The 21,385-nt window shown below is 42.4% G+C and overlaps 3 protein-coding genes across 10 annotated transcripts in view; all 3 read right to left on the bottom strand.

The window, feature by feature from the left end:
• ANXA7 (annexin A7) overlaps positions 1–120 on the bottom strand; it is a 31,915-nt gene extending 31,795 nt beyond the window's left edge. Inside the window, exon 1 of the mRNA XM_084793883.1 lies at positions 32–120. The gene's annotated coding sequence lies outside the window, so the exon portion shown is untranslated. The remainder of the gene's footprint in view (positions 1–31) is intronic.
• Positions 121–4,270: 4,150 nt separating this feature from the next.
• MSS51 (MSS51 mitochondrial translational activator) lies at positions 4,271–17,666 on the bottom strand. Of its 3 annotated transcripts, none has more exons than XM_084794991.1 (7): positions 14,494–17,666; positions 8,736–8,978; positions 8,164–8,319; positions 7,511–7,635; positions 6,529–7,095; positions 4,901–4,994; positions 4,271–4,586 (listed from the first exon to the last, which is right to left on the bottom strand). In XM_084794991.1, the coding sequence occupies exons 2-7, from the start codon at positions 8,951–8,953 to the stop codon at positions 4,391–4,393; spliced, it is 1,356 nt and encodes a 451-aa protein (XP_084651117.1). In that variant the 5' UTR covers positions 8,954–8,978; positions 14,494–17,666; the 3' UTR covers positions 4,271–4,390. The 3 variants fall into 3 exon arrangements, with proteins under 3 accessions (XP_084651117.1, XP_084651119.1, XP_084651118.1); XM_084794993.1 differs by having other exon boundaries at positions 4,271–4,496; XM_084794992.1 differs by having other exon boundaries at positions 7,511–7,629.
• Positions 17,667–17,807: 141 nt separating this feature from the next.
• PPP3CB (protein phosphatase 3 catalytic subunit beta) overlaps positions 17,808–21,385 on the bottom strand; it is a 47,761-nt gene continuing 44,183 nt past the window's right edge. For 4 of the 6 annotated variants that reach the window (XM_084794981.1, XM_084794982.1, XM_084794983.1 and 1 more), the window contains 2 exons: positions 21,029–21,058; positions 17,808–19,437 (listed from right to left, as the gene is read on the bottom strand). In XM_084794981.1, coding sequence (XP_084651107.1) covers positions 19,259–19,437; positions 21,029–21,058 — 209 coding nt within the window. In that variant the 3' untranslated portion in view covers positions 17,808–19,258. The remainder of the gene's footprint in view (positions 19,438–21,028; positions 21,059–21,385) is intronic. The other 2 variants (XM_084794985.1, XM_084794986.1) reach the window with 1 other exon arrangement.

Genomic DNA, 21,385 nt, shown 5'->3' with positions numbered 1-21,385 from the left:
TGTGTCTACTCCCGGTGGAGGAGCTACGTACGGAGGAGGCTGCTGCTTTTGGGTTCGCGCGCGGGTGGGCGGAGCGGAGGGGGCTCCACGGACTAGGAGCTCAAGCCTTCAGGGTATCCTGAGAACCGAGGGCGAGTTTGCCTCCTGTTATAGGGAATTCTGGGTAGACGGAACTGGAGCCGAATTAAGCAAAACTAAGCAGAGAGGAGTTGCTTCAAGATTCTACTGGTTCATTGGTGCGTTAAGCTCACCCTAGAGCTAAATTTGAGGCAGTTACATGAAATGAACCTATATAGACCACTGGGACTGCTAGACAGTCAGACGAGGCTGGCTGGCCGGCCAGGGAGCTCCGGGGATTTGTGTCTGCCTTCTCAGTGCTGGAATTACAGGCTTGCACTTCCACATAACAAGCCATCTCTCCATCACGGCTTTCACAACAACAAAAACATACTTGGGTACGTAGGCCTGAGCACAATTTGTAGGAATTGCTTCTCTTCCTCTGCCATGTGGTTTCCAGGGCTGGGATTCAGGTCAGGTGTGGAGGCAAGTGCCTTCCCGTCTCAGCACACCGCGATCCCACTACACACACTCCTTTAAGCCACATGGAGGTCAGAGGACTGGGGAAGACAGTTCTCCCTTTCCACCACGTGGGGTCTGAGAACGCAGCTGTGTTTTTCAGGCTTGGCTGCAAGGCCCATTTACTGGGTCATCTCACTGGCCCAAGGGGCTTTCACTTTCCTGATAATTGAAACATTAAAAACTTAATAAGATAATTTAAACTTTTCTGTTTTTGTGTTACTTTCCTGAGGGGAAAGGCTAGCAGTGAGGAGCCAAGGAATAGCACAAAGTCACCCCACAGGGACACACAAGCGAAGGTGGCTGCCTCTGTTCAGCGGAGAAGCAGCAGAGAACTGAGCAGAAGGCAGGCTTTATATAGGGTGTCTTGGAGGGGGAGGACTTTTCTAGGTTAGCTTGATCTTGGGGTAAGCTCAGGGATTGGTGGGAACCTGTGGCCTAATTTTGAGCTTTTTTTTCTGTAGGGTGAGACCTCTCCACGTTCCTGCTAGAATAGTCGGGGTGTGGGGGGGGGGTGGAACCTGGTGGCTGGAGGTCGCTAGAGGGCTGCATGGCAGGGGTGCTGCCTAAGTTGGTGTGAACAGCCAACATTTGTGCTTTTGGTGTAACATCTAAGAAAACATTATACGAATCCATGAAGATTTATGTATTTTCTTCCAATCGTTTAAATTCTTTTTCGATCTCAGAACCATTTTAAGGAGTGTTTGAGCTGACCTCAAACTTGCTGTGCTCCCAAAGATAAGCCTGACTGGGACGTTTTATCTTTAGATACTCTTGTTTGTAGCCACAACAGCCTCCCAATTCCTGAACCTCGGCCATCCTGGCACTAGTACTGGAAGTACAGGCACATCCCACATCAGTCGGAATTCGTTTTACATCGTATGAATTCTTTATTGTGCCCAACTTTATTCTTTCGCATGTGGCTGTCATTGGCTCCAACTTTATTCTTTCGCACGTGGCTGTCTAATTGTCGCAGCGCCGTTTGTTGAGAAGGCTACTACTCTTCAGCCTGTTCTACAGAGCGAGCTCCAGGACAGCCACACAGAAACCCTCAAAAAGGAAGGGAGCACAGTTGAACCCGAGTCGCTCACTGTAAGCTGCAGCTGAGGGGCAGGTGGAGTTTGACTACCTGAAGATGTTCGTGGAGAACATTCGGCAGCTTGGCAGCAGTGCCAGCAACTTCCAGCCCGGCAGCCAGGCGGGGCTCAGCCAGAAGCTGTGGAGTTGGCACTTATGGCCCCACTGGCCTTCAAGCCTGGACCCGGCAGGGGAGGCCAGCTCCATCCTGGCTGGACCCCACAGGAGGACCCAGGGGAGGAACTTTCTTGATACGGGCTTGATAAGTACAGACAGCTAGTTGTATGATAGATATCGGGGTGCCTTCTAGAAGTTTTTGAATACATCGATCAAGGTCGAAATCCTCAGCTCTACACCAAGGACTCTAGCTAAAAATGAGCAGGTTAAGGGGAAGATTGACACAATGAAGAAATTTAAAAGCCTGCTGATTCAGAAACTTTCTAAAGTGTTTCCAGAAGATATAACCAAGTACCTGAGCATTTGGGAGAAGATCCCCACATTTTTTTAATTGCAGGGAGTGATGCAGCGAGCAGCTGTGCCTGCCTTCCAGCCACATGGCCTTGTTTCCCCTCCTCTCCCCAGCACCTGACCTTGCCGTGCCCGGGATGGAGGAGAGCCGTGCCCCAGCTCTCCCTGAGCCCCCACATCCTTCTTTTTCTAGGGCAGACAGACTTACTGAAATGTAATAGGGATTCTACTTGACATTTTCTTTTTATGTTATCTGTTGTTACACTATCCATAAGAGAAAACTTGGTTTTCTATTTACATTTTCAGATGTTGTACATAAGAACAACTGCTTTCATGCGTTTCAACTAGACCTAATAAAGTCTTAAGTTTTACATGCCTTAAAAAAAAGGTAAAAAGGAATGTCTGGGGCTGGATAGATTGGCTCAGTGGTTAAGAGCACCACCTTCTCTTCCAAAGGTCCTGAGTTCAATTCCCAGCAACCACATGGCGGTTCACAATCATCTGTAATGTGATCTGGTGCCCTCTTCTGGCCTGCAGGTGTATGTGCAGGCAGGACACTATACATAATAAATAAATTTATCTTTAAAAAAAAAAAGAAAGAAAGAAATGTCTGTCCCTTTGATCCTTGTCAAGAATCAGGTGACTCATAAATAGTTTTTCCACCTTTTGCCTTGGTCTGAATGTATGCATTCCCCACAAAATTATTGTTTTGAAGTCTTTGTCTCCAAGATGATGGTATTAGATAGTGAGGCTGTTGGGAAATGACTAAGCCATAACAGCACTACCCTAAATATGGGATTACTGTCCTGGTTTAAGAGGCATGATGGAGTTTGTTTGCCCTTTTAAAAGGTAAGGACAAAAGAAGAAAGGTGCTGCCTTCTATAAACCAGGAAATGGGCTTTCACCTTCCAATGTCTTGGCTTATGAATTCTAAGAATCTAGAAGTTTGAGAAATAAATGTCTTTTTTTCCTTTGGTCTTTTTCCTTTTTTACAAAGGTTTCTGTTGCAGGATATTTGATTCCACTGTGAGCCCCAAGACTGTGAACTGTAAAACCCTGTTTCTTTATGGTCTGGTTCGGCCCTAACACACACCTTTAATCCAAGAACTGTTTACTGCAAACAGGTGATTATGGTGTGGCTCAGCCAGCTCTAACATACATCTTTAATCCAAAAATGTTGTTTATTGTAAACAGGTGGTTATGGTGTGTGTAGATCAGCCCTAGCACATACTTTTTGTTGTTGTTGTTGTTTGTTTTCTGTGTAGCCTTGGCTGTCCTGGACTCACTTTGTAGATCAGGCTGGCCTCAAACTCACAGCAATCTGCCTGCCTCTGCCTCCCAAGTGCTGGGATTAAAGGTGTGCACCCCCACGCCCGGCCCTAGCACACACTTTTAATCCAAGAACTTTCTGTTTATTGTAAACAGGTGAGTATGATGTGGCTCAGTCCTAGCACACACCTTTAATACAAGAGCTTTCTATACACAGGATTTAATAAAGTTAACTCTAGGTCAAGAGGCAGAGCAAGAAACCAGCTGACTAGAATTAAACAGAAAGGAGGGGCATTGAGTTGAGGGGTATTTAAGACAACATGGAAAAGATGGAGCTTTTGAGTTCTTTAGATCTTTAGCTTTTAGCTCTTGGTTTCATCTTGGGCTGCCCGGTGAGCTAGCAGGCATTTTCCTCATGGGCGGTCAGATGAGTTAGCAGGCTCTTTAGCTTTTTCCTCTTGGGATATGAACTGAGTAAGGAGGTCAGTTGGGTGTTTTCTCTGCCTCTCTGAACTATCAGATTTTTCACCCCAGAATCTGGCTCCAGAGTCTTCATTGGGAAAATTGAACATTTGGAATTCTCATTCTTTGTAACACCACATTTCAGCCTGCAACTCCTGCTTCTTGTGTGGCTGAGGCAGATATTATTAAATTTATGGCCAGCCCGGGCAACTCAACAACACCCTGTCTCAAATAAATAGATAGAGGTAAATAACAAATTACAAAGGAGGGCTGGGAATGTAGCTAAACGGTAAAGCACTTGCCCAGTATGTACAAGGGCCTCCCAGTTCTACGGGAAAACAAAGAAACGAGTCTGGCCATACTAAACTCTCATTGGTTTACAATTTTTACTTGAACTGTGAATAAGGTTTAGCACACAACAGGTTTCAAAGCTGGAAAAAAAAATTGACATCAACAGGGTAATTTAATTAAGCTTCCATTTTCTAGGCATTCAGTTACAATTTGGTTCAATTACAGGAAAAGCATCTGCTTTTTCTTCTCACTGCTTCTCATCTAGTTGGCAGGAGGAACTTCCCAAAAACATGATGTAGTAGGCACTGCTGTAGACTGGCTGCTTGCTGGGGTTAGAGTAGACCTGTTCCGGCCTGAGGGACGGGAAAGGGTTAGCTCCACAAGCAATGACGTGTGCATCTAAGTTCACCAGAATCTGCAAAGAGGCTTCAAATTCCTGTCGGCTGTGGGAGAAGGAAAATACCTCTACTGATTAGGAGAGAACAAAAACCGCCCATGTGCAAGGCAGTTCACGATCAATCCCAAAATTATGTAAAGCTGGCCTTAGGGAGGGCTGTTTTTCCCTCCCAAGCGTCTCCCTTATCACGTAACACAGGGCTGTTCCCAGGGTTTTTTGTTTTAGTTTTTAGAGCCACATTCAGGAAGGAAGAACATCTTCCTAAGATAGATGGGCAAAGGGCATCAAATCAAAATGGGTTCATCTGCGTATGGGAGCGAGTGAGTCAGGAAAGGATCACAAACAGAAATAGGTAAAAACCTGTAAACAGTAATCAGTGTTGGGATCTCAAAGTCACGCAGCAGCAGCAGGGTAGGCAGCCAAGCTTCCATCAGGACTGTCGAGGCGTGAAAACCTGTAGAACGAGAGAACGGCCTCGGGAGGAGAGGGAAGGAAGGCGGAGCACAGCCTAAGAGCAGGGCGCTTCTTTGCTTTCATCTACTCATCCCTCAGGCTCTTCATGACCAGTTCTCACCATCATGAGCTACCCAAGTTCTTCAATTAAAAAATGGTGAACCAAGGTAACAGGCATGGGAAATATCGACCAAACTCATCATTATGCTGTATTTAATGATGATGGAAAGAATGAGTAAAGAACCAAAGGAAAGAAGATGTCAGTTGTCCGGGCTAGTTTTATGTCAACTTGACACAAGCTAGAGTCACCTGAAGAGGAGGAAACCTCACTTGAGAAAATGCCTCCGTAAGATTGAGCTAGGGCGTTTTCTTAGTTAGCTGCTGTGGTGGTTTGATTAGGTACGGCTCCTATAGCCCTCATATGTTTGAATGCCTGGCACATAGGGCATGGCGCTACTGAAGAGGGTGTGGCCTTGTTGGAGAAGTGTGTCACTACGGAGGCAGTCTTTGAGGTTTCCTATGCTCAAGCGACACTCAGTGACACACAGTCCCCTTCTGCTGCCTGTGGATCAACACGTAGAACTCTCAGCTCCTTCTCCAGCATCTTCGCTGCCTGGACACTGCTTAACCTCCCACCATGATGATAATGAATTAAACCTCGGAAACTTAAGCTAGCTTTAATTAAGTGTCTTCCTTTATAAGAGTTGCTGAAGCTGGGTGTGGTGGCGCATGCCTGTAATCCCAGCACTTGAGAGGCAGAGCCAGGTGGATCTCTGAGTTTGAGGCCAGCCTGGTCTACAAAGTGAGTCTAGGGCAGCCAAGGCTACACAGAGAAACCCTGCCTAAAAAAAAGAAAGAAAGAAAGAAGAAAAAAAAAAAGAAAAAAGAAAACCCAAACACACACCCCTCCACTCCAAAAAAGAAAGACTTGCTGAGGGGCTGGAGAGATAGCTCAGAAGTTAAGAGTACTGACTGCCCTTTCAGAGGTCCTGAGTTCAATTCCCAGCAAGCGCATGATAGCTCACAACCATGTATAACGGGATCTAATGCCCTCTTCCTGCATGCAGGTGCACATGCAGGCAGAACACTGTATACATAATAAATAAACAAATTTTAATAACATCAACAACAACAAAGAGTTGCCACGGGCATTGTGTCTTTTCACAGCAATAAAACTCTAATTAAAACAGTGACTGATGGGGGAGGACACAGTCCACTGTGGTTGGTGCCATTCCTGGACTGGGTTCTAGAATAAAGTAGGCTAAGCAAGTTGTGAGAGGCAAGCCAGTAAGCAGCACCCTCCACGGCCTCTGCATTAGCTCCTGCCTCCAGGTTCCTGCCCTGCTTGAGTTCCTGTCCTGACTCCCTTCGGTGGTGGACTACAATGTGGGAAGTGTAAGCCAGATAAACCCTTTCCTCCAACTTTCTTTTGGTCATGGTGTTTCATCACAGCAACAGAAACCCTAAGTAGGACCCAAGTGCAGGATGGAAAGTTACCAGGCTCCTCAGCATTTCTCTGAACGAACAGCTCTTACCTGGATGGAATGCAGCCACCAAATCAGGATGGGCTAGATTCCCCGTCTCTATCTGCTCCTCCCAGAAGTCATGATACAGGGCCCTGTGGCCACTAAGCTGAATTGTTCCAGGCTCCAGGGTTAAAGGTGAGGAACTCTGTAAAAGGTCAGTACTCACATCCACACCCACCATGACCACATGGAAGCCAAGGTGTTCAGGAAACATGTAGCCAAGCTCATTATAATCTCCAGAACGAATGAGAAATGTCTCCACATGGGAAGCACCAACCACATGCAGTGTGCTTCCCCCAGCCTTTGCAACATCTATTGCCAGAGTCCGAAGCCCGAGGCCAAGGGTCAAGGGCCGTGACAGAACATCCGTCATCAGCCGCTTCAAAGAGCCACGAAGGACATCTGCGTCTGGCCGCGGCCTTCCTAGACTGGCCCAAAGCATGGTCATAGCATGACTACCAAGAACAGCATTCGATGCAGACTCTAGCTGTGGACCCCTCATAGAAAACCAGGTATCCCAATCTTGTATATCTCCAGGCGGCAATGGCCAAGGTCCCGAGGGTAGGACAAAATCACCTGTGGGGCAGAAGGAGTTAAGTAAGTGAACAGGGCTGGAAAGAAGAGGGGACACTGTTTTTGAAGAGGACCTGAGTTTTGTTCCAAAATTCAGCCAAACTGGGGAGCTCACAATTGCTTCTAATTCCAGTTCTAGGAGAGCCCATGCCCTCTTCCAGCCTCAAGGGGCCAGGCACGAGCACAAACCCACAGTCACATACCTATAACTGAAGAAAGGAAAGGCAAATCCTTCCTTGGATTCAAAATTCCTTCCTCAATAACTCTCCTGCCTTTATTCTGCCAAGTTGTAACTACAACTATGCGCGTTCTTTGACACAGTCTCTCGTTTTCCTCTTTAAAGAGCATGCTTCAACTTTTTTCCAAATAACATCAACAATTGCCATTATGGTACAATTTCTTAACACCCCTACTCTACCTGTGACCAAAAGCCATTCCATGACACGATCCACAGCCGCAAGCCGGAGCACTTGACAAACCTTCCTATGTGCTGGCCAATCTGACCCCTGGCATTCTCTATCACAGTAGTAGACATTTCTGCACCTGAGAGAATGAACCACATCACAAAGGCTGCTGGGTGTGCGGAGGGAAGGGGGCTGGATACCTGCGACTACAGAGAGAAGCCAATGGATAGGTGATGGTGGTGTGGAGAAGAATGGCAAGTGACAACCAACGCAAACGCAGGAGCCGTGTGGAGATGAAGCAATTGGTCTTAGGCGAGTGCGGCCCCACCTCCACCTACCTAAAACAACTGAGGTTACTAAAAAGCATCTGCTGATGCTTTTTCTTAACAGGTGTGACTGAGCCTCCACCTTCTTAGAACAAATGTGATCCTACCCTCTGTGTGCTCAAGAACAAAGTAGGAAGAGTTATTTTGTCTCCTACGATAGCAAAAATACACAGGATTAAAACTGGGGCCACCCAAAACGAGGAACTATTAGTTCTGAAAACAAACCAAAAACAAGCGAAACAAAACCAACCAAATGAAAGCCTTTAAGGTTGTTCTTCTTGGAATGAGGATTTAGTATAGGGTCATTTCTGAATGTTTCCCAACGGCACCCCACAAGTCACCTCGTACAGTGCCGGAGAACCTTGCCATTGGAAAGAGCATTAGGGAGTGCTTTGCAGTAAGCACAGAATCGGAACGTGTCCTCCATCCTCTGGAACATTTCTTGTTGACATCGAAATCCAAAGCTTGATACTGGGGTTCCCCCATCTACCACCAACCTGTAGAGACAGCATGGAAGGAGATGCAACAGGGACGTGTACCTCCCAATCTCTTCTGTGCTTCCTCTGCCTTGCATAGATTTTTATGTTATGTCAAATGTACCCATTTTTCTTTTTCTTTTCTTTTTTTTTTTTTTTTTTTTTTGGTTTTTTGAGACAGGGTTTCTCTGTGTAGCCTTGGCCGTCCTGGACTCACTTTGTAGACCAGGCTGGCCTCGAACTCAAAAGCGATCTGCCCGCCTCTGCCTCCCGAGTGCTGGGATTAAAGGCGTGCACCACCACGCCCGGCTGTACCCATTTTTCTTAAGCAAATTCTTCTACAGTAACATGACTGATAAAGGTCACAGTGAGAAAACACCCAAATTACACTCTTCCACAGAGATGATTCTGCGTTTTCCACAGAGCTAGTCACTCACTTGTATTCTTCATAGCTTTTCATGTTCAGCTTTTGAAGGATCAACTGGGACAGACCTGGTACATTATTGTCCAAGGACATGAAGCCAAGCACATCAATGCTAGGGCCAGGTTTTGAGAGAGTTGGAGGCAGCAGAGACACTTCTGTGGGTGGGATTTCAACCGTGGGAGTCACTGGTGGAGGTTTCTTACGCTTTCGCCGCTGTGAACGTGGAGCCATGTCCAATGAACTTGGGGATCAGATGCTAAACAGAAATGGAATTTGACAAAATGAATGATTGTTTTCAGATGCTTGGCCTATTCACATTCAAGACTCGGAGGCTCGGCTATCAGAGCATTCATTTACTAGTTATAGATTACTATTGAGAAAAGCAGTTATAAAAATAATAGGAGACCACCAGACACATGGTGGATCATTTCTATAATGCTAGTATTCATGAGGCTAAGGAATACATAAACAGTTCCAGGCCAGCCTGGGCTGCATAGCAAGACCCCATCTCAAACAAAAATGAAAACAAAAACAAGAGAATAATTACATATAATTAATTCTGTGATATATGAAGTTCTATATACAGGTAAATAAATGTACAAAGTAAGAAATTACAAACCCCTTAAAGAGTCAGCGGATAGGAACTGGTTTGATCAAAGGAGCCTATAGTGAGAGTTTTGTTTTCTTTAAAGACTCACGTTACGTTATGTGAACATGTTTTTGTTTTAATCCTAGGTGTGGAACACAGGGCTGCCTCAGACTGTCCACAGCAGCAGACTATTTGCCTCTGTCAGACTCTGAAAGAGGCGTGATCTTTGCCAGCTGCAGATAGTTTAATTCTGGCCAGAGCCCAGAGAGGGAAGAGGACTCCAAAAAAAGCTGCTGCTCTCCCTGGCTGCTGGCTGCTGTTGCTGCAGTTTGATGAAAAGCTGGAGATGTCCTGATTACAAAGATTGGCCTTGCCCCAAGGAACCAGACGACCCTAACCAGCAGGAAGTAGCCTAAGAGGCCTATGCCCCCTTTCCCCACTGGTGTTAGGGTGTTGGAAGGGATTGGGGTGGAGGCAGAGGTGTAAGAACCACAATAAAATAGGTTAAAAAAAAACAACTTGCCAATAGTAGCCCCTAGACTTACCTCTGACTACCTTTTCTTGGGAGGTGGGAGAAGACAGGTCATATAGACTAGGAAGAGCCCTAATCAATATGTTGCTGCGGATGACTTTGAGTTCCTTATCCTCTGGCTCTATTTCTCAAGTGCTTAGGACCACATCCATGAATGCTAGTTAAGCACTCTAAAAGTAAACTACTTCCTCAGCCTAACTTTTTTAATGAAAGAATATATTAATATATTAAGCACATAGATTTTTTTTGTAGCTTGCTTTGAGACAGATTCTTAGGTAGTTTAGGTGTGTGCTACCATATATGTCTCAGTATACATATTGTTAAATTAACTTTAAATTTAAAAAAATTTTAAATTTTTGTAGTGTTCTGCCTGAACTGCATGTACACCTGCCCGCTAGAAGAGGGCACTAGATCTCATCATTATAGGTCGATGTGAGCCACCATGTGGTTGCTGGGAATTGAACTCAGGACCTCTAGAAGAGCAGACAGTGCTCTTAACCACTGAGCCATCTCTCCAGCCCTAAATGAACTTTTAAAAAGAAGAAAAAGCAACCCAAGTTTTGGCTATTCAAAATTACCAGCAGCTGGAAAACTGGCTAATCTAACCTAGTTGTGAAGATAAACCTTAACTCTTAACTGTTGGCCAGCCTGTTCTGCTGGCTCTGCTTTCCACCCTTCCAAACCAGTGTGATGGCTCTAGCCAGCAGCACCATCCACTAGGACCTCATCAGCCATGATGGGTTGACCTATGGCATGTGCCTGGAGGGTGGAGGCAAGGGGGTCAGGAGGACAAAGGATAAAACTGGTGGAAATGCCTCTGCTGAAGGCCCAAAGTAAAGGTATTTAAAGCATAGTAATCACTGGTGTTGATAATCATGAACCAGCTCATCAAAAAAAGTCTTCAAGAAACATTAAAGATGATATGAGATCACTCAAAGGCAATCTTCAAATAAGAACAGAGACCAGAGTCAAGTGTGGTGGCTCACGCCTTTAATCCCAGCACTCGGGAGGCTGAGGCAGGTGGATCACTGTGAGTTCGAAGCCAGCCCAGTCTACAAAGTCAGTCCAGGACAGCCAAGACTAACACAGAGAGACCCTGTCTCAAAAAACCATTAAAAACAAACAGACCAGAAATTGTAAAATCTTTGTGAAGAGATGTAGAATAAATTAATGTTATTTAGACCAATTTAAGTAACTACCATTTTTACACAGGGAACATATAAATCAAAATGGCAGGGTTTCAGTCCTAACATAAGATGGCTCTAGACAGGATTTTCTTTAATGATTGTTTAGAAATGGAAAATGTTAACCAATCGGGAACTACTACCTGCCATGGTATCTGGCTAATTCCGGTCATCCAAACAATACTAGGACTTAAGATAAATGGGACTAGTATCTTGACCTCTTGAAGAATTTATTTCACATGTATGTGTATGAATACAGATGCATGCATACTGCAGCATGTTTGTGGAATTCAAAGAACAACTTCTGGAGTTGTTTCTTGCCTTCCACCCTGCTTGAGGCAATCTCTCTCGATATTTATGTGCCGTTGTGCAATCCAGGCTAGGTGGACCACAACTTTTTAGGCAAGTCTCCTGTTTCTACCTTCATCTTGGCGTAAGAGCAATGAAACTACAGATGTGTCCTATAGAATTGGGATTTTCATGGGGACTCCAGGGTTGAAATTCAGGTCATTAGGATTGCTGGGCAAGTACTTTTACCGCCCTCCGGCCCCCCAAAGCCACCTCATGCCTCAGGATTGTTTATACGATTTTTCTTTTTTTGGGGGGTGGGGCGGGTTGAGACAGGGTTTCTCTGTGTATCCTTGTCTGTCTTGGATTCACTTTGTAGACCAGGCTGGCCTCAAACTCACAGCAATCCGCCTCTGCCTCTGCCTCCTGAGTTCTGGGATTAAAGGCACGCACCACCATGCCCAGTTTTTTTTTTGTTTTGTTTTGTTTTTTTGTTTTTCCTTTTCTTTTGAGACAGGGTTTCCCTCTGGAGCTTGGCTGTCCTGGATCTCCCTTTGTTGGTTTTGAACTCACAGAGATTAAAGGTAAGCACCACCACTGCGCAGCCTCTTTAGAAGATTTATTTTAAGTGTTTTTCTTGCATATATGTACATGTGTCATGTAAATGAGGAGTGACTGCCTCAGTTGAATTTGCTTTTAGGAATGAAAATGTTTTAGATCTAGACAGAGAGGTTATATAACACTGTAAATATACTTAAATTTTTTAATTAATTATAAAAACCAAAAATGTTTTGAGATAGGATTTCAAACAATGCCAGTTGACTTCAAACTTCCTATGGAGGTGAGAATCAAGTGCAAATTTGTATTCTGCCTCTCCCTCCTGAGTGTTCCCATTACAAGTATTTACCGCCATGCTGGGCTTAGGAGGAGGAGAACCAAATCCGGGGCTTCTTACACACCAGGAAAGCACTATGCCAACTAAGCTACACCCACAGACAGCTAAATGCCATTTAATAGGTAACTTTAACATTTTAATTTCGTATGTGAATTTCCCTTCAATCTGAAAAACTTAAGAAATAAAGATATCTGTAGACTTCGAAAGGCTAAAGTTATTAATATCCACATTGACTGTCTCCAGGGACAAGGAAAGGATAGAGGATAAAACCCTGGCAGCAGCTGGTTCTACTGCAAGCAAGGTAACAAAGTTCACATCAGGGATCATGTTTTGTTATAAAAATGGCCTGACAGCTGATCCTTCTCAACCAGATCTGTTAAAGGGAAATTTCCAGAATAATCATGCAGCTTCAAATTGTACACAGGTGACAAAAATCAACAGAATATTTCTTGAATCATCCAGCTCATGCTCATCTCTTAAATGCTGCTCTTATAAATCCATGGCCTGAGGCTAAGGGAGGAATCAATTTCCCTTTTTCTCTCCTCATCCTTATGTTTCCATCCTCAACATGCGTGACTGTTCATGAAGCAGAGACAGCGAGCTCATCTGTATTTTTTACACTAATATCAGTAAGGACATTGGACCTAGTGAAAACATATTGTCTTTAGCTTTATGAGTCATTTCCCTGTACCAATGAGTAGATGTGAGCACTCTTTTTCCTCATACTTCTGAACCCAATTTCCAAGAACTGACTTTATTATGCCTCTCATTTATCTTTCCTTCCACGATGCTAAGGATCAAACCTAGGGCTATACCAAGTGAATTTTCTGCCACTGAGCAAACCTCCCAGTCCACCTACCACCACTTTGTGTATTTAAAGACAACGTTTCATGTATCCCAGGCTGGCCTTGAGCTGTGTAGCTGAAGGTGGATCATAAACTTTTGATTCTTCAGCGTCCACTTGCTAGTGTCGTAATTACAAGCATGCTCTACACAACCAGTTTGTGAAGAGCTCAGCACCGAACCCAGGGCTTGGTAAATGTTAGGCAAGAGCTCTGAGTCATATGCAGCTCCCTACCACCCACTTCTAATCATCACACATGCTCCTATGTTGTGATTCCAGAATCACTGCATTCTAGGAAAAACATTTAAATGATTTAACCATTCCCCAGGTGATAAAGTTTATAAAGAGCATCTTCCTGAAACTAAACCATAGCCTTTTGCCACAGTGGAAGCCAATTAAGTTCAGACAGATACTACTTCTTTTATACATTTCCAAGGATGCCTTCCTTCAATGGCAGACTCTTAAGAAATGTGTATATGTACAAGGGTGGGCTATGACTAGACATAAAACACACCACTTGGAGGAAATAGTGGTTATGGGGAATTCTTAATATCAGACTCCTCCATATCCAGAGCACACTAATGACCTGTTATAAATGTACTGGCTTTCTGACAGGAAGGTGAAAATGCAGGAATGAGAAGTTGGGTCTCTACATTTGTGTGTGCATGTCTAATCATTTCTGAATTTGTATAACACAGACCCAGACCCTAGTTCTAGCTTGGAGTCCCAGGCTCCTCCAAGTTCAAGAGGTATAAACTGAGAAAAACAAAGGTGGCAGTGGAGGGGAAGGAATAGGGGCGGGAGATAAGCATTCAGAACTCCCCAGAGTTCAGCCTACTTTATCTATAAAAGAGATCACTTAATTTTTTCTTCTAGCCATCTCTGATGACTTGGAGAAAAAACAAGGATTACAGTAGCTGACTCATAGAAAAACTTATCCTTTACCTCCAAAGTCTACCCTAAATTAGCCTATTCCTAAACAGCGTGCTCCCATTTCTCCCTCATTAACAAAGCCCCGTATTTCATTTAAGATACAGCGCCAGATTCTCACTGCAGTCCAGGAGATGCCACTGAAGTTTCTCAAATTCATCGGCAAATAAAACCATTTTTGGACGGGGTGGCAAGCCAATGGGGTGGTGGGAGTAGAAGTGGTCACTGGGCTCCTTGAAAGGGGTAAGGGAAGGCTGGCACGGGGATGAACGCTTATTCCAGCACTCAGGAAACTGAGGCAGGATGATCACGAGTTGGAGGCCAGACTGACAGTATCTCAAAAACCAAACAAAACCCCCAACTGTAGGGAGAAGGTAGGAAAAGTACATGTAGAATAGTACTATTCTGACTACACTAGCTGCTTAACCAGTGATTAACACTTCCTCAAGTGATACTTTACAGAATTATAAAATGAACTAAGTAGACAGATGGATAGGAAAGTAACTTACCCTGCTAAGCCCTAGGCTTGCTTCCTTCTCTCTTTCCTCCAAGTGAAGTGAATGTTTGATCTCTTCAGATCTAGGTTGGGTCTCACTTGCAGCTGTTTTTTCACATCACTTCTTCTGCCAACTGCTGAAATGCTGGGTCTCAGTGACTTAAGTGTGCCCTGCCAACCAGACAGACAAGCCTGAAGTCTCCCTAACGAGCCAAGTCAGGACCTGGGCACCTGCTTGAATTCCCTTTCTGATACTCACTCTCTGCCAACAGGGCTCAAGACTCTGTCAACACACCCCAATTCACCAAAGCCAGACAGGCTGAGGAAAGACGAAACCTACTATTTCCTGGATCTCTCTCAAAGCAGCATTTCTGCTCTCACTTTACAGCTTCATTAGGAAGAGGAAACCCCTTGGGATTAATTAGGGAATCAATATTTGGCTGGAAGGATAGGTATCATACCAAAGGAAAGGAAAATGTGGGTGTCAGCCTAGACTCATGATGAGTTCCCCAAGCTTGATGTCCTTTTTTAGCTTAACACAATGCTCAAATAGATTTCAACAATGTCCAAAAAACAAAACAAGACGGAAAAGAAATGGCATTTAATGGTACAAGAAACTCAACTATAAAAACACAAGGAAAACAACTTTGTAAAATCACTTCACTGGAAGGAGCATTAGGTATTCTTTAAATGAGGAGTGCCATCAAAGGACAGTCTACAGGATAGCTTCAAAAGAGGAAGAAATGCTTCTGAAACAACAAAATAAGACAAACATTTGTTTCAGCTACTGAGTAAAAATACTCTATTTATAGGGACAAAACCCAGAAAAGAATTAACTCAGCTATCTTTTCACTACTTCTGGTAAAGGATGCTGACCCAGGAAGTTCAATCACACTTCCTAGGCTCCTTTTCACATCTACCTATTGAGTTTGAAAACCTAACAGCAGATATTTGGATAGTGGTCCTATTGACTACAAAATTCCCCATCCTTGTTCCCTTATTTTTCTGGTTACATCTGACCTCAGCTGTCACTTACATACCTCTGGGAAACAGAACCTCTGGCAATATGGTCCTAGAATGTAGTAAATCAATTGACAAAGTTTTGACACAAAAGATTCCAAAATGGAATCCCAAACTATAGAAAACATGAACTACAAACAAGTAAGCAGTCAATGAAACATTGCAAAAAAAAAAAAAAAAAAAAAAAGAAAAAGAAAAAGAAAAAGAAAAAAAAGAAACATTGCATTAACACCTTATAGAATAGCTGTAAACAAAAGGAATCAAAGCCAGGCATGGTGGCGCACATCTTTAAACCCAGCACTTGGGAGGCAGAGGCAGGTGGATTGCTGTGAGTTTGAGGCCAGCCTGGTCTACAAAATGAGTCCAGGACAGCCAAGGCTACACAGAAAAACCCTGTCTTTAAAAAAAAAAAACCCCAAACCAAAAAACAAACAAAAAAGAAAGAAAACAAAAGGAATTATAGTATTCAAAAGCATGGATTAAATAGGCATGATCATTGTTGAGTAAAGATTTCAGGTCAACTTCAAACTAAACTGGCCTCAAACTTAAATAATGACCTTCAATGAGGTTAAGAGTTCTGTTGCTGATGACTGAACTCAAGAAGGTACAAGAAATCACAGACTGACTCTGAAAGCTCAGAATGTCAAGGGAAAAATCGATAAGGGATATTGTATTTTAACATCCCTACTTCTATTGGTAGATATTTAAAGTAACACTTTAGAGATATGAATTTTCCACAATTTGCATTGTAAGTTGCAATGAAAATTATCTTATGTACTTAACCATTTTTAGTAAAACTGTCTATGAAGATGGAAGGCCAGGCATGGTGACTCATGTCTGTAAAAATCCTAGCCCTAGGGAGGCTGAGACAGGACAGATGAGATGAAGGATAATCTGAGCTACATAGATTCTTTTCAGAAAAAAGGAAAGAGGAAGAGGGGAGGGGAGGGGCTAGAAAGAAGTTCCTACTTTATCAATTTCAAAGATGTCCGTGAGGTTGGGTGATAGTTTACCATTTTCATGTACATTTGAGTTGTTGTTCTTTTACTTTCTCTTTGATTTTTGTTTTGTTTTTTGAGAGTAAGTTTCTTTGTGCAACAGCCCTGGCTGTCCTGGAACTCGCTCTGTAGACCAGGCTGGCCTTGAATTCATAGAGATCTGAATATACTAGTTAAGTTCCTACTTTAACAATGTAATTTTCATGAAACAAAATTAGGGGAAAAAAGTCTTTAAAGTATATGGTACATAGTAATTTTAGAGGCAGCTAATGGATTGGTTTATAAACTAATATTTTATTAGAGACTATAATAAGCAGTTTAGGTCCTGTTTTTATCTGAAATTTGACAAGGTATATATTTTGATATAAACTGATGCTTTATGTGTCTCATAGCTACTGTTTTTGTTTTCCGAGACAGGGTTTTTCTATGCAACTTTGGCTGTCCTGGATTCCCTTTGTAGACCAGGCTGGCCTCAAAACCACAGCCACATCTGCCTGCCTCTGCCTCCCGAATGCTGGGATTAAAGGTGTACGCTACCATGTCCACTCAGCTGCAGAGCAACTTTTTACTAAGGACTGTGTCAGGGGACATGCTTGGTTTGCACACGTTACTACTGCTCTCATAGCTACCATTTAAAGCTACCTGTTATGTTATATTAAAAATTGTAAGCAATTTCTCAATTTGTACAATTTCTGTTTTGTTTTGTTTTTGTTTTTTGAGACAGGGTTTCTATGTGTAGCCTTGGCTGTCCTGGACTCACTTTGGAGACCAGGCCGGCCTCAAACGCACAGCAATCCACCTGCCTCTGCCTCCTAAGTGCTGAAACTAAAGGCGTGTGCCACCACGCCCCGCAATTTGCACAATGTTCTGCTCACTTCAACAATGGAAAAGTAACCCATAATAGTATCTTGGCTTATTGTTAAAATACCCAAATTATCAGTATCACTCTAACAAAGTTCAAGACTAGAACATTTCTTCCAACCAAGAGTTGGTGAAAACACTGACTTTCATTTTATTTATTATACTGGGGGTTAAACCAATGGATTTTGCACATGACTTAGCAAGCACCCTACCACTGAGTGGTACCCTACCAAGTCCCTAGCCCCAGGTGACTTTAAATATTATATTTTGGGAAATTATTGTAGGCATCCAAAGTCCTCCAATATTCAATTACTCACATAAAAAAAGTATAACAAAAGGTTAAGGGGGAAACCAGTAAAATTTATAATAGTTCAATTAACATAATTTTACAATTTGCTTAAAAAGATTAAGTCAGACTAGATCTTCCAAATAAAACCCAACACAGAGATAGGAGCAGCGGCCCATGCATGGAATTTATTGTGTGCTACTGTTTATAAAATACTTGAATAGTCCTGCACATGCATAATATTTCCAACTTAGACAGGAGACCATACAGGGTGCACTTTCTGGCAAACAAAACAACAGATGGTTCCGCTGCCTGGAGCTCTGAGCTGTATTCCAGGGTATGAGGGAAGCAGGCCACCAAAATAAAGGGAAATACCAAACTACAGTGGCAATCAGTACAGGTCAGTAACTGTGTAAAATTAGCACATGGCTCCATTTAGTTTAACCAAGCAGTTCTGTAACAATCAAAAGTAAATTTTGACATGCAGTCTTGACTTTTATGCTTCCACTAACATCTGAAGGGCTGAAGAGAACCATTACTTGCTTCTAGGCTGCATTACTTAGTTAAAAACATTTCCAGACATCTTAAATTTCCTTTGCATTTAAACATAAAATTTATAGAAAGCCAGCAGCAAATCACCCTCGTGGTTTTTTAAAGCAACTGGAGTACTCACAATAAACTAAAATTTCTCATAACATCTACGTAACCTATACATATTGTACCTGTACATCATAGGTCTATATATTAAATATTTGCAAAATGAAAACATGCATACACAAAATACGTCAAGTTTTACAGACATGATTTGAATTAAAATTTACTTTGACAATGTACAAACTTCTTTAAAGTACCTTAAATGAGTAATTCTGTAATTCTTCATAATTTTAAAATTTAGTTTTGCTTTTTTTTTTTTCCCTTAAATCTCTGGGGCATAAATCTCAAAAGATATGGGCAGAAAATATTCTAAATTGGTTTTCGGATTTGTGTTCAAGTAAGAGTCTTCTTAGAAATAGTTTATGCATTCTTAATTGAAAAATACCAAGACTATGTTACAGAATTAGCCACATTTAAGAACTATAGACCTGAGGTCAGCATTTTGTATAAACACCAACTTGGTTTCTCAGAATCTTGCCTACAATTCAAAATATAGCTAGTAACCTCAGAAATACATTTTAAGACCATGCTAATTCATCCTTTTAAAGACATTTCATGGGGCAGGGGAGTCCACATTAGCTCTAAAGATTGCATTTAATGTCATGGTTGAAAAAAAAAAATCTAATCTACTGAGGGGAGGAAAAAAGGAAATCTCTTTTGTAAACGTAAATGTGTGAACCACAAGCATAAATGGAGGTGTAGATATCCTCCACTGGAAATTGCCCCAAACCCCTTGCTCACTGCTCTCCACTGTGGCAGCGATGACCCAATCTTATTAGATAGCACATGTCCCAGGGCGCTCAAGCCTCCATCCAGGAAGGGAGCAAGGGTCTCAAAAAGCACAATGGTTTCCTCAGAGAGACTGTGACATTTATCATCAGCTCGGCCAAGCCCTCCAGCTCCTTGGGTGATCTGTCCATTTGGGGCCCGAGACCTGAGAGTCCCTGGGAAGCCGCTGGTCACTGGGCACTATGGTTGCCAGTCCCGTGGTTCTCAGTGGTGTGTGCGGTGTTCAGGGAATTGAAACCATCTTGTTGTACAGCATCTTTCCGGGGTGGCATTCTCTCATTGATCCTATCCAAACCCTTTGCCTCTTCAAAACTGCAGATTCTATGTGGTGGAGAGAATCCTCGTATTGCTTAACAAAATGCAAATTTGATAAGTCAGTAATTGTAAAAACAATTCTGAGTTTTCAAAAACACAATAAGACAAAAAATTACTGTAAGTAGCAACACTTAAATTTTACTTTAACTGAATTCTATCCCCATTTTAGTTCTCCTAATAAAAATATGAAACATTTAAAAACTTAAATAAAGCAACCTGTAGGCAATGGTCTCAGGGTATCTGTCTGCTTCTACCAAACCAATCATCTCCTCTTACCTCAAACCTCAGATCATAAAGTGACCCTAACAGGGAGGTAGCAAAGAGGGGGCCAAGTGAGGAAGCTAAATAAGAACAATCCTCAACACACAAATATGTACCAGGAACTTGGGAGGAAAAAGAAGTAAAGTAAAACTCAGCAGGTTAAAAACTACCTTGAAGGAACCATCATTCCAGCAATACCATTATAAAATAAAAAAGGTGGAAAATGACTCCCAAGTTAGAACTGTGTTTGGATGATAAAAAGTATTCATAGTTTGACATTTTAGGACATGTTTCCTTTCATTCTGTGGCCAATTATTATAAACTAATAAAGATAAATGGTAAACTTTCTTGAGTATTAAGAGGTTTTTGATTTAACAGTTTTGAGACAGCCCTCACTATATAGCTCAGGCTGGCCTTGGAATTACTATACAGCTTTGCCTCCTGACTCAGCATCCCTAGTGCCGGGACAGCCAGTCACCACCAAGCCACTTGCACATCAATTTTTATGGATTCTCATTTATTTCATCAGTAGGATACAGATTCTACTAATAAAGTATAAATTTTAAAAAAGGTATCTAGGGGCTGGAGAGATGGCATAGCAGTTAAGAGCATTGAATCTTCCTCTAGAGGACCTGGGTTCAGTTCCCAGCACCCACAAGTCAGCTCACAACTATCTGTAACTCCAAGATTTGAAACCTTTAAACAGATATACATGTATAAAGCAGGCAAAACACCAATGCATATAAAAAAATAAATTATTTTAAAAATCTATACAATTATTTACAGTCTAGCTACTTAATCTCTAGTATGGCATATGAACATGAAGAAAACAAATGGCTATGGCCACTAAACAGAAGTGTATAATATCAAGCTAAGTCTTAATACACATGAATATAATATTAAGCATAAAACTACAGCCCAAACTGCAGGAAGAAAAAAAAATCATTATAATAATAGATCCTGTACTCGGATGGGCAAAATACAAACTCACATGATGATTTAGTAGGGGTTTCACTTAGGGGAAAAAAATCTGAGTAGCATAAAACATGCAAAATATGGGCTAGCTTTCGACTAGCAGGGTTAGTTTAATAATGTCCTTTAAATCAGGCAACATAAATGCTATAATATACAACATATGCTAAAGAAATCAACAACAATAAACTCTAGGTTATATTAGAAAAGAGAAAAGACACTACAGGTATCAACTCGTGTTTAAATAAAAGAGGAATGTGACTGTTAAATTTGATGAGTCAGCCAGTATGATTCATCTATGCAAGCTAGGCATAAGACACACCCACAGGACAGTCTCTGATGCCCACCCACAGACCACAGATCTCTGCCCGGTGTAATGACTCTGATCGTACCTTTTTCAGCCTCAATAGCCTCAACTGTGGCTGTACAGAAGTGAGCAGAGGCATGCAAAATGAATGAGAGAGATGAGAAGGGTCATATTGTACAGCAGAAAAGGCAATGATCACTTAATATATCACAGTACCCCAAACTACATCATCATTTACAATTGAACACAAACAGTATCCTTATCAGAGAACCTCACCCAATCCCCCAATTCCTAACACAGCACAGCTTACACACAGCACTATGACATCAGAGCACAGGACATACAGACCTATTGTAAAGACAGACACCTCAGCACCCATGCAAATACATTCCAGTATTAATTACTCAACTTAAATAATCTTCACTGTTTTGATGGTGCTAGA

The sequence above is a fragment of the Acomys minous genome (genome assembly GCF_964271855.1).
Source record: "Acomys minous genome assembly, chromosome: 9".
Taxonomy (NCBI): Eukaryota; Metazoa; Chordata; class Mammalia; order Rodentia; family Muridae; genus Acomys; species Acomys minous.
The sequence above is the reverse complement of the archived record's forward strand: the minus strand, read 5'-3'. Positions and strand labels throughout refer to the sequence as shown.